Source organism: Ranitomeya imitator, chromosome 3 (genome assembly GCF_032444005.1).
Source record: "Ranitomeya imitator isolate aRanImi1 chromosome 3, aRanImi1.pri, whole genome shotgun sequence".
In the NCBI taxonomy this organism is placed as follows: domain Eukaryota; kingdom Metazoa; phylum Chordata; class Amphibia; order Anura; family Dendrobatidae; genus Ranitomeya; species Ranitomeya imitator.
The window spans coordinates 354558876-354572417 of record NC_091284.1 but is presented as its reverse complement, the minus strand read 5'-3'; the positions used below and the strand labels follow the sequence as shown (position 1 = coordinate 354572417).

The window sequence follows — 13542 nt, the reverse complement described above, 5'->3', positions numbered from 1 at the left end:
TCTTTCCTGCCACAAAAACTAATGATGAATGCTCTAGCCTTTTGCTTGAATATCGTACAGATGCAGGAGAATTGAAACAAATATTCAGTGGGGTGTACACTTCAGAGGAGGAGCTAACTTTTTTGTGCCTAGTATCATCCTCCTAGTGGCAGCAGCATACACCCATGGTTCCTGTGTTCCTGTGTCCCCCAATAAAGCAATAGAGAAATATTCTTAATTTCATTAACATTGTCTACTTCTGCGCATCACTGGCCTAACATAGAAACAGAGTGGGGTTGTTTGTGTATGTTTACGAAGCAGCAACAATGCATTTCCATATATGCTGGCCATCCAATAAATACTGCTAAATTGTGTGCCACTGTGCCCAAGATCTCCTGTTAAGAAAAGCCAAAGAGCTTTCTAGAATATAAACTATCGTGTTATATATTGTGCTTATTCTACGGTGGATGAAGATACGTAAGGTAGAAGTGTATTGCAAGTGTAATATGTCAAAATTATTTTATAACTCCTTATTTTACACCAAATAAAGAAAAATTATAAATTACAATCACCCACCAGTCTACTGATCTCTTCCTGTCTGTCGGGGGCAGACCTGGCAGTTGCTTTGATCATAGTGGAGGTCTGATTATCAGTCAGCTTCTTGATACATCTCTGGCCTGCTACAATGTTACAGACCTGGAATAAAAATGAACGTTTAAAATGGAAATCTGTCAGAACCATTCCCCAGACACACACAAAAAAACCTTGCAGTTTTATTTCAGACTAGCTGAAGAGCCCGGCGTTGCCTGGGCATAGTAAATATGTGTGGTTAGTTATAGCACCTCACTTTTTCCGCCTCACATCTCTCATTTTCTCCCTCACATCTCTCATTTTCTCCCTCACTCCTCTTATTCCCCCCTAACACTTGTCATTTCGACCTCACATCTGTCATTTTCTGATCACTCCACTATTTTCCCTCACTCCTCTCATTTTGCACTCACACCTTTTCATTTTCACCTCACACTTCTCATTTTCACCTCAGTATATACATGTTTGTCATCTCCCTTATATATAGTATACACCTGTATGTCATCTCCTGTATATAGTATATACCTGTATGTCATCTTCTATATATAGCATATACCTGTATGTCATCTCCTGTATATACTATATACCTGTAGGTCATCTGCTCCTGTATATAGTATATACCTGTGTGTCATCTCCTCCTGTATATAGTATATACCTGTATGTCATCTCCTCCTGTATATAGTATGTACCTGTATGTCATCTCCTCTTCTATATAGTATATACCTGTGTGTCATCTCTCCTGTATATAGTATATATCTGTGTGTCATCTCCCCTGTATATAGTATATACCTGTGTGTCATCTCCTCCTGCATTAGACCTCGTTCACACGTTATTTGCTCAGTATTTTTACCTCAGTATTTGTAAGCTAAATTGGCAGCATGATAAATCCCCAGCCAACAGGAAGCCCTCCCCCTGGCAGTATATATTAGCTCACACATACACATAATAGACAGGTCATGTGACTGACAGCTGCCGTATTTCCTATATGGTACATTTGTTGCTCTTGTAGTTTGTCTGCTTATTAATCAGATTTTTATTTTTGAAGGATAATACCAGACTCTTGTGTTTTAGGGCTAGTTTCGTTTGTCAAGTTGTGTGTTGAGTTGCGTGTGGCGACATGCATGTAGCGACTTTTGTGAGATGAGTTTTGTGTGGCGACATGCGTGTAGCAACTTTTTGTGTGTCGAGTTGCATGTGACAGGTTAGTGTAGCAAGTTGTGTGCAGCAAGTTTTGCGCATGGCGAGTTTTGCGCGTGGCGAGTTTTATGTGTGGTGCCTTTTGAGTATGTGCAAGTTTTGTGTGAGGCAACTTTTGCATGTGTTGCAACTTTTGTGCATGTGGCAATTTTTCCGCGTGTGCAAGTTTTGCATGTGGCGAGTTTTCCATGAGGTGAGTTTTGCACTTGTGGCGAGTTTTCCATGAGCCTAGTTTTTGCATGTGGCGAGTTTTGCGCGTGGCGAGTTTTGAGCGCCGACTTTTGTGTTTTAACTTTTATGTGGTGAGGTTGGTGTATGTGTGGTGAAATGTGTGCTGAGGGTAATATGTGTTCAAGCACGTGGTAGTGTGTGGCGCATTTTGTGTGTGTGTTCATATCCCCGTGTGTGGTGAGTATCCCATGTCGGGACCCCACCTTAGCAACTGTACGGTATATACTCTTTGGCGCCATCGCTCTCACTCTTTAAGTCCCCCTTGTTCACATCTGGCAGCTGTCAATTTGCCTCCAACACTTTTCCTTTCACTTTTCCCCATTATGTAGATAGGGGCAAAATTGTTTGGTGAATTGGAAAGCGCAGGGTTAAAATTTTACCTCACGACATAGCCTATGACGCTCTCGGGGTCCAGACGTGTGACTGTGCAAAATTTTGTGGCTGTAGCTGCGACGCCTCCAACACTTTTCCTTTCAATTTTTTCCCCATTATGTAGATGGGGGCAAAATTGTTTGGTGAATTGTAACGCGCGGGGTTAAAATTTCGCCTCACAACATAGCCTATGACCCGTGGAAGCGCTTGGTATTAGCGCGAAACGATCGTCGTCGTCTTGCCTGTCGCACTCCTACTTTCACTCCCTCCCTTGAACCGTGAAGATGATTTGCTGCATGTTCTAATAAAGGACGTTTGAATTGCCACTGATTGGTGAGTGCTATTGCGTTTTTTCTATTTTTTTATTTATAGCCTATGACGCTCTCGGGGTCCAGACGTGTGACTGTGCAAAATTTTGTGGCTGTAGCTGCGACGGTGCAGATGCCAATCCCGGACATACATACATACATACACACACAGCTTTATATATTAGATGTAATTTAAATGGGGGATATCAGGGACTTAATAAAAACAAAAAATGTATATAAACAATAAGGGTACGTGCCCACGATCAGGAATTTCTGCAGTATTGATGCTGCTTATTTATGCAGGGTCAAAACCACAGCAGCCAGATGTTACAGCATAGTGGATGTGATTTCTATGAAAGACGCGCTGTGGAAACTGACATGCGGCATGTCTTTCAGGCCCACAGATTGTCAATTTCTCTCGTGGAGACGCTTGTCTCCGCAACAAAAATGTAATCATTAAAATGTACTGAATGCAGATTTACCTACGTTCAAGAGAACACAGAACTTTGGGAGCAGCGAAAATACGCTGCATCCAAAGCCCCTGCTACTTCCAGATTGTGGGCACATACCTGCCTGTTAGTGTAACTGTAACTTATCAGCCTTTTGTGCCTGGCGCCGATCTTCCCCGGCACAGAGCGGTCATAGACCAGATGTCCTAGGATCCCTTCTCTTCTCCATCTATACCCTTGGCCTGGTACAACTCAAAGCCCTACGGCTTCCAGTACCATTTATATGCTGATGACACTCCGATCTACCTACCTCTCTGGTCCAGATGTCACCTCTCTGCAGTCCAGAATCCCAGAGTGTCTATCAGTCATATCCTCCTTCTCCTCTGGTTCCTTCAAGCTCCATGTGGACAAATCCGAACTAATTATCATTCCTCCATCTCATAGATCTTCCTTACCTGATCTATCTATCACAATAAATGAAATCACACTTTCCCTGTCCCAGAAATCCGCTGCTTTGGAGTAACCCTTGACTCTACCCTGTCTTTCAAACCGCACATCCAAGCTCTCGCCACCTCCAGTTCAAAAATATTTCCAGAATCCGTCCTTTCCTCAACTCACAAAATGCTTGTGCATGCCCTAATCATCTCCCACCTCGACTACTGCAACATCCTTCTCTGTGGCCTACCTTCTAACACTCTCGCACTCCTCCAGTCCTTCCTTAACTCTGCCCGACTTAATCTCTCTCCTCGCTACACTCCTGCTTCCCCTCTTTGCAAATCCCTTCACTGGCTCCAAATTTCCCAGTGTATCCAGTTTAAACTATTAACACTGACCTGCAAAGCCATCCATAACCTTTCTCCTCCATATTTTTCCTAACTAATCTCACAATATCTTCCCTCACGTAATCTCCGGTCCTCCCAAGACCTCATTCTCTCCTCCACATTTATTTGCTCCTCACCCAATCGCCTCCAAGATTTCTCCCAAATATCCCCCATCCTCTGGAATTCTGTGCCCCAACACGTCCAGGTATCCACCACATTTGGATCCTTCAGACAGAACATGAAAACTTATCTCTTCAAAAAAAGCTTACAACCTGTAATGACCACCTCAACACTACCGTAGCTACTGCAACCCCTGAAATACTGTCTCCTTACCCATTATCCTGTAGAATGTAAGGCCGCAAGTGCAGGGTCCTCTTCCCTCTGTACCAGTCTGTCATTGTTAGCTTGTTTACTGTAAGTGATATTTGTATTTTGATGTAACCCCGTCTAATGTACAGCACCGTGGAATCAATGGTCCTATATAAATAAATACTAATAAACCACTCCTGCTGGGAAATCAACTGTCTCTGCTAACGCGACAGGGCAGGACTTCTGTGGTCATTCTGACCGACAACAGGCACGCCCTGCTAGGTAGCGGGGATACGGCTGTCAATCAGAATGATGTTGTAAGTCCGGCCCCGTTGACAGAGCAGAGCGGAAGGCATGCCCCCGCTCTGTAGATGTGTCATCAGTAGAGGTCTCCGATTCCCGGCAGGAGCGCTTTGTGCCGGTACATACGGCGCCGGGCACAACTGGCAGGTATGTTACTATTACCTGCATGTTAGTGGTTAGATCCATTTCTTGTTTTTTCGTAAAGTCCCAGATTACCGTAAGTTAAAAGAGGTTGTCCAGTTTTGTGGTGAAAACCTGCAGTCACAATACGTGACTGCAGACATCTGAACGTGGTCAGGATTCTCTGCTATCACTCCCGAGACCAAGCAGTCATGCTATTTGCATATATGCTCACATGAAAACTGGATGTGAATTAGGCGACGTCTAGTCGGAATGTGGCTGGAAGTAAGCAAAATTGTACACTACCGTTCAAAAGTTTAGGGTCACTTAGAAATTTCCTTATTTTTGAAAAAAAAGCATAGTTTTTCCAATGAAGCATTAACTTGTTCAGAAATACACTCTGTACATTGTGAATTTTGTAAATGATTATTCTAGCTCGAAATGTCTGGTTTGTAATGCAATATCTTCATAGGTGTATAGAGGCCCATTTCCAACAACCATCAGTCCAGTGTTCTTATTACATAGTTATTAAGGTTGAAGGAAGACTAAGTCCATCTAGTTCAACCCATAGCCTAACCTAACATACCCTAACATGTTGATCCAGAGGAAGGCAAAAAAAACCCATGTGGCAAAGAGTAAGCTCCACATTGGGGAAAAAAATTCCTTTCCGACTCCACATACGGCAATCAGACTAGTTCCCTGGATCAACACCCTATCAAGGAATCTAGTATATATATCCTGTAACATTATACTTTTCCAGAGAGGTATCCAGTCCCCACTTAAATTTAAGTAACGAATCACTCATTACAACATCATACGGCAGAGAGTTCCATAGTCTCACTGCTCTTACAGTAAAGAATCCGAGTCTTATTATGCTTAAACCTTCTTTCCTCCAGACGTAGAGGATGCCCCCTTGTCCCTGTCTCAGGTCTATGATTAAAAAGATCATCAGAAAGGTCTTTGTACTGCCCCCTCATATTTATACATTAAAATAAGATCACCCCTTAGCCTTCGTTTTTCCAAATTAAATGGCCCCAAGTGTAATAACCTATCTTGGTATTGCAGACCCCCCAGTCCTCTAATAACCTGGGTCGCTCTTCTCTGCACCGGCTCCAGTTCAACTATGTCTTTCTTATACACCGGTACTTTGTGCTTGCTAACTGTGTAAAAAGGCTAATAGATGGTTAGAATACCCTTGAAAACACGTGTGCAAGTATGTTAGCACAGCTGAAAACAGTTTGGCTGACTAGAGAACCTATAAAACCTGACCTGATTTTGAGCTAGTTGAAAATCTGGAGCATTACATTTGTTGGTTCCATTAAACTCTCAAAATGGCCAGAAAAAAAAAAAGAACTTTCATGTGAAACTCGACAGTCTATTCTTGCTCTTAGAAATGAAGGCTATTCCATGCGAAAAATTGCTAAGAAACTGAAGATTTCCTACAACGGTGTGTACTACTCCCTTCAGAGCAGAGCACAAACAGGCTCTAACCAGAGTAGAAAGAGAACTGGGAGGCCCTGCTGCACAACTGAGCAACAAAGAAAAGTACATTAGTCAGTAGTTTGAGAAATCGACGCCTCGCAGGTCCTCAACTGGCAGCTTCATTAAATAGTACACGCAAAACGCCAGTGTCATCGTCTACAGTGAAGAGGTGACTCCGGGATGCTGGCCTTCAAGGCAGAGTGGCAAAGAAAAAGCCATATCCGAGTCTGGCTAATAAAAGGAAAAGATAAATATGGGCAAAAGAACACAGACATTGGACAGAGGAAGATTGAAAAAAAGTGTTATGGACAGACTAATCCAAGTTTGAGGTGTTTGGATCACACAGAACTTTTGTGAGACGCAGAACAACTGAAAAGATGCTGGAAGAGTGCCTGACGCCATCTGTCAAGCATGGTGGAGGTAATGTGATGGTCTGGGGTTGCTTTGGTGCTGGTAAAGTGGGAGATTTGTACAAGGTAAAAGGGATTTTGAATAAGGAAGGCTATCACTCCATTTTGCAACGCCATGCCATACCCTGTGGACAGCGCTTGATTGGAGCCAATTTCATCCTACAACAGGACAAAGACCCAAAGCACACCTCCAAATTATGCAAGAACTATTTAGGGAAGAAGCAGGCAGCTGGTATTCTATCTGTAATGGAGTGGCCAATGCAGTCACCAGATCTCAACCCCATTGATCTGTTGTGGGAGCAACTTGACCGTATGGTGCTCAAAAAGTGCCGATCAAGCCAAACCAGCTTGTGGGAGGGGCTTCTGGAAGCATGGGGTGAAATTTCTCCAGATTACCTCAGCAAATTAACTGCTAGAATGCCAAAGGTCTGCAATGCTGTAATTGCTGCAAAGGGAGCATTCTTTGACGAAAGCAAAGTTTCAAGGCGAATATTATTTCAAATAAAAATCTTTTTTTCAAACCTGGTCCATGTCTGGACTAGATTTTCAATTCATTTGGCAACTCACTTGATTAATAAAAGTGTGAGAGTTTTCATGGAAAACACAAAATTGTCTGGGTGACCCTAAACTTTTGAAAGGTAGTGTATACTTGTGGTCAAGTGACCTCCCAGTCTCAGCAGCATGCAGTGCGTGTGCTGTAAGGATTCAGAAGTCTGCAGACTTTCACAAGACCAGACAACCCCTTTAAGTGCTCTATGTGTGATCAGAGCACTTCCCAAGTCTCTGCCTGCCTGCTACATTAGCTGCCCAGCCCCACTTTTCTCTGATTGACTGACAGCTCACTAGTATTACTACACAGCCAGTGAGCAGTCAGTAGAGCAGGGGAAGGTGGGGACGGGTGGGGAATAGAGCCAGGAAGGCAGAGACTTGGAAAGTGCTCTAATCACACTCAGAGCACTAAAGCATAATTTGCATATGAAGTTAAACACTGATTTTTTTCCAGTGAGTGTGCAATATATTGCATCACTAAGGCTATGTGCACACGTAGGAAATGTGGTGCAGAATTTTCTGCACTAAATCTGCATCTGCAGATTTGATGCAGTTTCTGTGCAGTTTCTATGCAGTTTCTATGCAGTTTCTATGCAGTACAATGTAAATCAATGTGAAAAGAAAAAAGCTGTGCACATGGTGCAGAAAAATCTGTGCAGAAACGCTGCAGAACTGCACAAAAGAAGCGACGTGCACTTCTTTGAAATCTGCTGCGTACCCTTAGGGTACCCTAAAAGGTGTAGATAACATTGTTTGAGTGAGCAACATATTCATATAAACAATCCAGGGGGGGCTTGGATCATTCTGACAGATTCCCTCAGTTGTTTAGTAATTGTGACTGGTGTTAATAGTCAGAAAAACTTTAAATGGGCCTGGACATGTGCTGGCATGAGCAGGGGATCTTGTGTGCCCTGCAGGATTCCAATCCGTGACGGTGTAGTATGCTACTGGTAATGTCTGAGACTGTGGTCCCAGCTCTCTTCAGGTCATTGACCGGGTCCTCCCATGTAGTTCTGGGCTGATTCCTGACCTTTACTAGAATCATCCTTACCCAATGAGGTGAGAAATTGCATGGAGCCCCAGACCGAGGAATATTGGGAGTCATCTTGTGTTTGTTCCATTTTCTCATAATTGTACCAACAGTTGCTGCCTTCTCACCAAGATGCTTACCTATTGTCCTGTAGCCCATCCCTGCCTTGTGCAGGTCTACAATTTTGTCCCTGGAGTTTATAGACAGGTCTTTGGTTTTGGCCATGGTGGAGAGGTTGGAGTGTGATTGATTGTGTGGACAGGTGTCTTTCATACAGGTGCAATGAATACAGGTAATGAATGCAGAGTAGGAGAGCTTCTTTAAAAAAAAAAAAAAAAAAAAAAAAAGGGTCTGTAAGAGCTAGATTTATTGCTGGCTGGCTGGTAGGTGATCATGCAATAAAATGCAATTTAATTATTTAAAAATCATACAATGTGATTTTCTGTTTTATATTTTTAGATTCTGTTTCTCACAGTTTAATAGTACCTGACTTAAAATTACAGATCTCTCCATTCATTGTATACTTGCAAAATAAGCAGTTACATAAATGTCAAATACTTTTTTCATGCTGTATACTGTTCTTACACAGGGGCCACCTTCTGTCTGTGTCTGCCCTTGCATTGGCTGTAGCTTTGATGTCACATTGACAGAACAGAAACCAAACTATGAACTTAGCGGCTCTGAGAGCAGCATTCTAGTGTAGATGGGACACCAAAATGCATCATCACAGAGACTCTGCTATCCAATCTGAGAGCAGCAGAGACCTTGACTCCATTTACTGGGCTGCTTGCTGCAAATCTATCAGTTCTCTAAATGCTGAGCTCCGTATAACCCAGCCCCCATCACTGATTAACAGCTTTCTGCCCATGCACAGTGTACTCAGAACGCTGCCAATCAGTGGTGGGGGGGGCAGTGTTATACACCGCTCATGAATATGGAGAGCTACATGGCAGCAGGCTTACTAGCCCCTCTAGTAATAAAATAGGGATTTCATTAAACCCCTTCATGACCCAGCCTATTTTGACCTTAATGACCTGGCCGCTTTTTGCAATTTTGACCAGTGTGCCTTTATGAGGTAATAACTCCGGAACGCTTCAACGGATCCTAGCGGTTCTGAGACTGGTTTTTCGTGACATATTGGTTTTCATGTTAGTGGTAAATTTACGTCGATAATTTTTGCTTTTATTTGTGAAAAAAATGGAAATTTGGCGAAAATTTTGAAAATTTCGCAATTTTCACATTTTGAATTTTTATTCTGTTAAACGAGAAAGTTATGTGACACAAAATAGTTAATAAATAACATTACCCACATGTCTACTTTACATCAGCACAATTTTGGAAACAAATTTTTTTTTGCTAGGAAGTTATAAGGGTTAAAATTTGACCAGCGATTTCTCATTTTTACAACAAAATTTACAAAACCATTTTTTTTTTAGGGACCACCTCACATTTGAAGTCAGTTTGAGGGGTCTGTATGGCTGAAAATACCCAAAAGTGACACCATTCTAAAAACTGCACCCCTCAAGGTGCTCAAAACCCCATTCAAAAAATTTATTAACCCTTCAGGTGCTTCACAGAAGCAGAAGCAATATGGAAGGAAAAAATGAACATTTAAACTTTTTAGTCACAAAAATGATCTTTTAGCAACAATTTTTTTATTTTCTCAAGGGTAAAAAGAGAAACTGGACCCCATAAGTTATTGTACAATTTGTCCTGAGTACGCCGATACCCCATATGTGGGGGGAAACCACTGTTTGGGCGCACGAAAGGGCTCGGAAGGGAAGGAGCGCCATATGACTTTTTCAATGAAAAATTGGCTCCAATCTTTAGCAGACACCATGTCGCGTTTGGAGAGCCCCTATGTGCCTAAACATTGGAGCTCCACCACAAGTGACCCCATTTTGGAAACTAGACCCCCCCTAGGAGCTTACCTAGATGCATAGTGAGCACTTTGAACCCCCAGGTGCTTCACAAATTGATCCGTAAAAATGAAAAAGTACTTTTTTTCACAAAAAATTTCTTTCAGCCTCAATTTTTATATTTTCACATGGGCAACAGCATAAAATGGATCCTAAAATGTGTTGGGCAATTTCTCCTGAGTACACTGATACCTCATATGTGGTCACAAACCACTGTTTGGGCACATGGTAAGGCTCGGAAGGGAAGGAGTGCCATTTGACTTTTGAATTAAAAATTAGCTCCAATCGTTAGCGGACACCATGTCATGTTTGGAGAGCCCCTGTGTGCCTAAACATTGGAGTTCCCACACAAGTGACCCCATTTTAGAAACTAGGCCCTCCAAGGAACTTATCTAGATACATAGTGAGCACTTTGAACCCCTAGGCGCTTCACAAATTGATCCGTAAAAATGAAAAAGTACTTTTTTTTTTTTTTTTTTCTTCACAAAAAATTTCTTTTAGCCTCAATTTGTTCATTTCCACATGGGCAGCAGGATAAAATGGATCCTAAAATTTAGTGGGCAATTTCTCCTGAGTACACTGATACATCACATGTGGGGGTAAACCACTGTTTGGGCACACGGCAGGGCTCGGAAGGGAAGGAGTGCCATTTGACTTTTTGAATGAATAATTAGCTCCAATCGTTAGCGGACACCATGTCACGTATGGAGAGCCCCTGTTTGCCTAAACATTGGAGGTCCCCCACATGTGACCCCATTTTGGAAACTAGACCTCCCATGGAACTAATCTAGATGTGCGGTGACCACTTTAAACCCCCAATTGCTTCACAGAAGTTTACAACGCAGAGCCGTGAAAATTAAAAATCATTTTTCTTTCCTCAAAAATTATTTTTTAGCTCGCAATTTTTTATTTTCACAAAAGTAAAGGAGAAATTGGACCCCAAAAGTTGTTGTCCAGTTTGTGCGGAGTACGCTAATACTCCATATGTGGGGGGGGAACCACTATTTGGGCACACGTCGGGGCTCGGAAGGGAAGTAGTGACGTTTTGGAATGCAGACTTTGATGGAATGGTCTGCGGGCATCATGTTACATTTGCAGAGCCCCTAATGTGCCTAAACAGTAGAAACCCCCCACAAGTGACCCCATTTTGGAAACTAGACCCCCCAAGGAACTTATCTAGATGTGTGGTGAGCACTTTGAACCCCCAAGTGCTTCACAGAAGTTTATAACGCAGAGCCGTGAAAATACAAAATCATTTTTCTTTCCTCAAAAATTATGTTTTAGCAAGCAATTTTTTATTTTCGCAAGGGTAACAGGAGAAATTGGACCCCAATAGTTGTTGCCCAGTTTGTCCTGAGTATGCTGGTACCCCATATGTGGGGGTAAACCACTGTTTGGGCGCACGTCAGGGCTCGGAAGGGAGGGAGCTCCATTTGACTTTTTGAACACAAGATTGGCTGGAATCAATGGTGGCGCCATGTTGCGTTTGGAGACCCCTGATGTGCCTAAACAGTGGAAACCCCTCAATTCTAACTCCAACACTAACCCCAACACACCCCTAACCCTAATCCCAACTCTAGCCATAACCCTAATCACAACCCTAACCCCAACATACCCCTAACCACAACCCTAACCCCAACACACCCCTAACCCCAACTTTAACCCCAACACACCCCTAACCACAAGCCTAATTGTAACCCTATTTCCAACCCTAGCCCTAATTCCAAGCCTAACCCTAAGGCTATGTGCCCACGTTGCGGATTCGTGTGAGATTTTTCCGCACCATTTTTGAAAAATCCGCAGGTAAAAAGGCACTGCCTTTTGCCGCAGATTTCCAGTGTTTTTTGTGAGGATTTCACCTGCGGATTAATATTGAGGAACTATTGAGGAACAGGTGTAAAACGCTGCGGAATCCGCACAAAGAATTGACATGCTGCGGAAAATACAACGCAGCGTTTCCGCGCGGTATTTTCCGCACCATGGGCACAGCGGATTTGGTTTTCCATAGGTTTACATGGTACTGTAAACCTGATGGAACACTGCTATGAGTCCGCAGCGGCCAATCCGTTGCGGATCCGCAGCCAAATCCGCACCGTGTGCATATAGCCTAATTCTAACCCTAACCCTAGTTCTATCCCTAACCCTAGTGGAAAAATAAAAGTAAATGTATTTTCTTTATTTTATTATTGTCCCTACCTATGGGGGTGATTAAGGGGGGGGGGGAAGGGGGTTCATTTACTATTTTTTTTTATTTTGATCACTGTGATAGGTTTTATCACAGTGATCAAAATGTACCTGGAACAAATCTGCTGGCCGATTCGGCAGGTGCACTGCGCATGCGCCCGCCATTTTGGAAGATGGCAGCGCCCATGGAGAAGACTGGTACCGGAAGGCTCGGTAAGTATAGGGGGGAGATCGGAGCACAGGGGGAGCAGACAAGACGACGGAGGGGAGCGGACAGGACAACGGAGGGGAGCGGAGCACAGGATGGAGGACTGGGGAGGATATTGGTGGTGGTGGTGGGGGGGGGGAAGGGGTTAGATCAGGGTTTCCAGCCATGGCCGATGATAATGCAGCATCGGCCATGGCTGGATTGTAATATTTCACCAGTTTTCATAGGTGAAATATTTCAAATCGCTCTGATTGGCTGTTTCACTTTGGAGTTAACCCTTTCACCCGATCTGCAGGGACGCGATCCCTCCATGACGCCACATAAGCGTCACAGGTCAGATTGGCACCAACTTTCATGACGCCTACGTGGCGTCACAGGTCGGGAAGGGGTTAAAACCTACAGTAGGAAGGCCAGTAATAGACACATGGCTGGAATCAGGTCTGTCACCAAGTCATTCCGCTCTCAGATTAGATGTAAAAAAACCTGGTGATAGAAGTCCTTTAACCGCTATATGAGGGATTTTTTTTTTTTATGTGACAAGATGTAGTTTTCATTGGTTCCATTTTTGGGTACATACAGTCATGAAAGTGTTGGCACCCTTAAAATTGTCCAGTAAATGAAATATTTCTCCCAGAAAAGTATTGCAATTATACATGTTTTGTTACATACATGTCTATTTGCTTTGTGTGTATTGGAACAACATGACAAAATAATTAAAAAAAAAGGAAAATTGGAAATAATTACACACAAAACCCCAAAAATGGGCTGAACAAAATTGTTGGCATCTCTCCAAAATTGTGGGTAAATAACTGTTTCAAGCATGTGATGCTCGTTCAAACTCACCTGTGGCAAGTGACAGGTGTGGGCAATATGACAATTATACCTGAAAACAGATAGAAAAGGGAGAAGTTGACTCAATCTTTGCATTGTGTATGCCACACTAAACATGGAGAACAGAAAGAGGAGAACGGTCCAAGGACTTGAACAAATCCCAAGGTTACAAGTCCATCTCCAGAGATTTTGATGTTCTTTTGTCCACGGTGCGTGACACAATCAAGACATTAACAATCCATGGCACTGTAG

General features: G+C 43.0%; 1 protein-coding gene across 1 annotated transcript in view; it reads right to left on the bottom strand.

The window, feature by feature from the left end:
• Positions 1-13542, bottom strand: part of LOC138669948 (protein argonaute-1) — a 138885-nt gene that overhangs the window by 24609 nt on the left and 100734 nt on the right. Inside the window, exon 9 of the mRNA XM_069756845.1 lies at positions 556-675. Within this exon, the coding sequence (XP_069612946.1) occupies positions 556-675 (120 nt within the window). The remainder of the gene's footprint in view (positions 1-555; positions 676-13542) is intronic.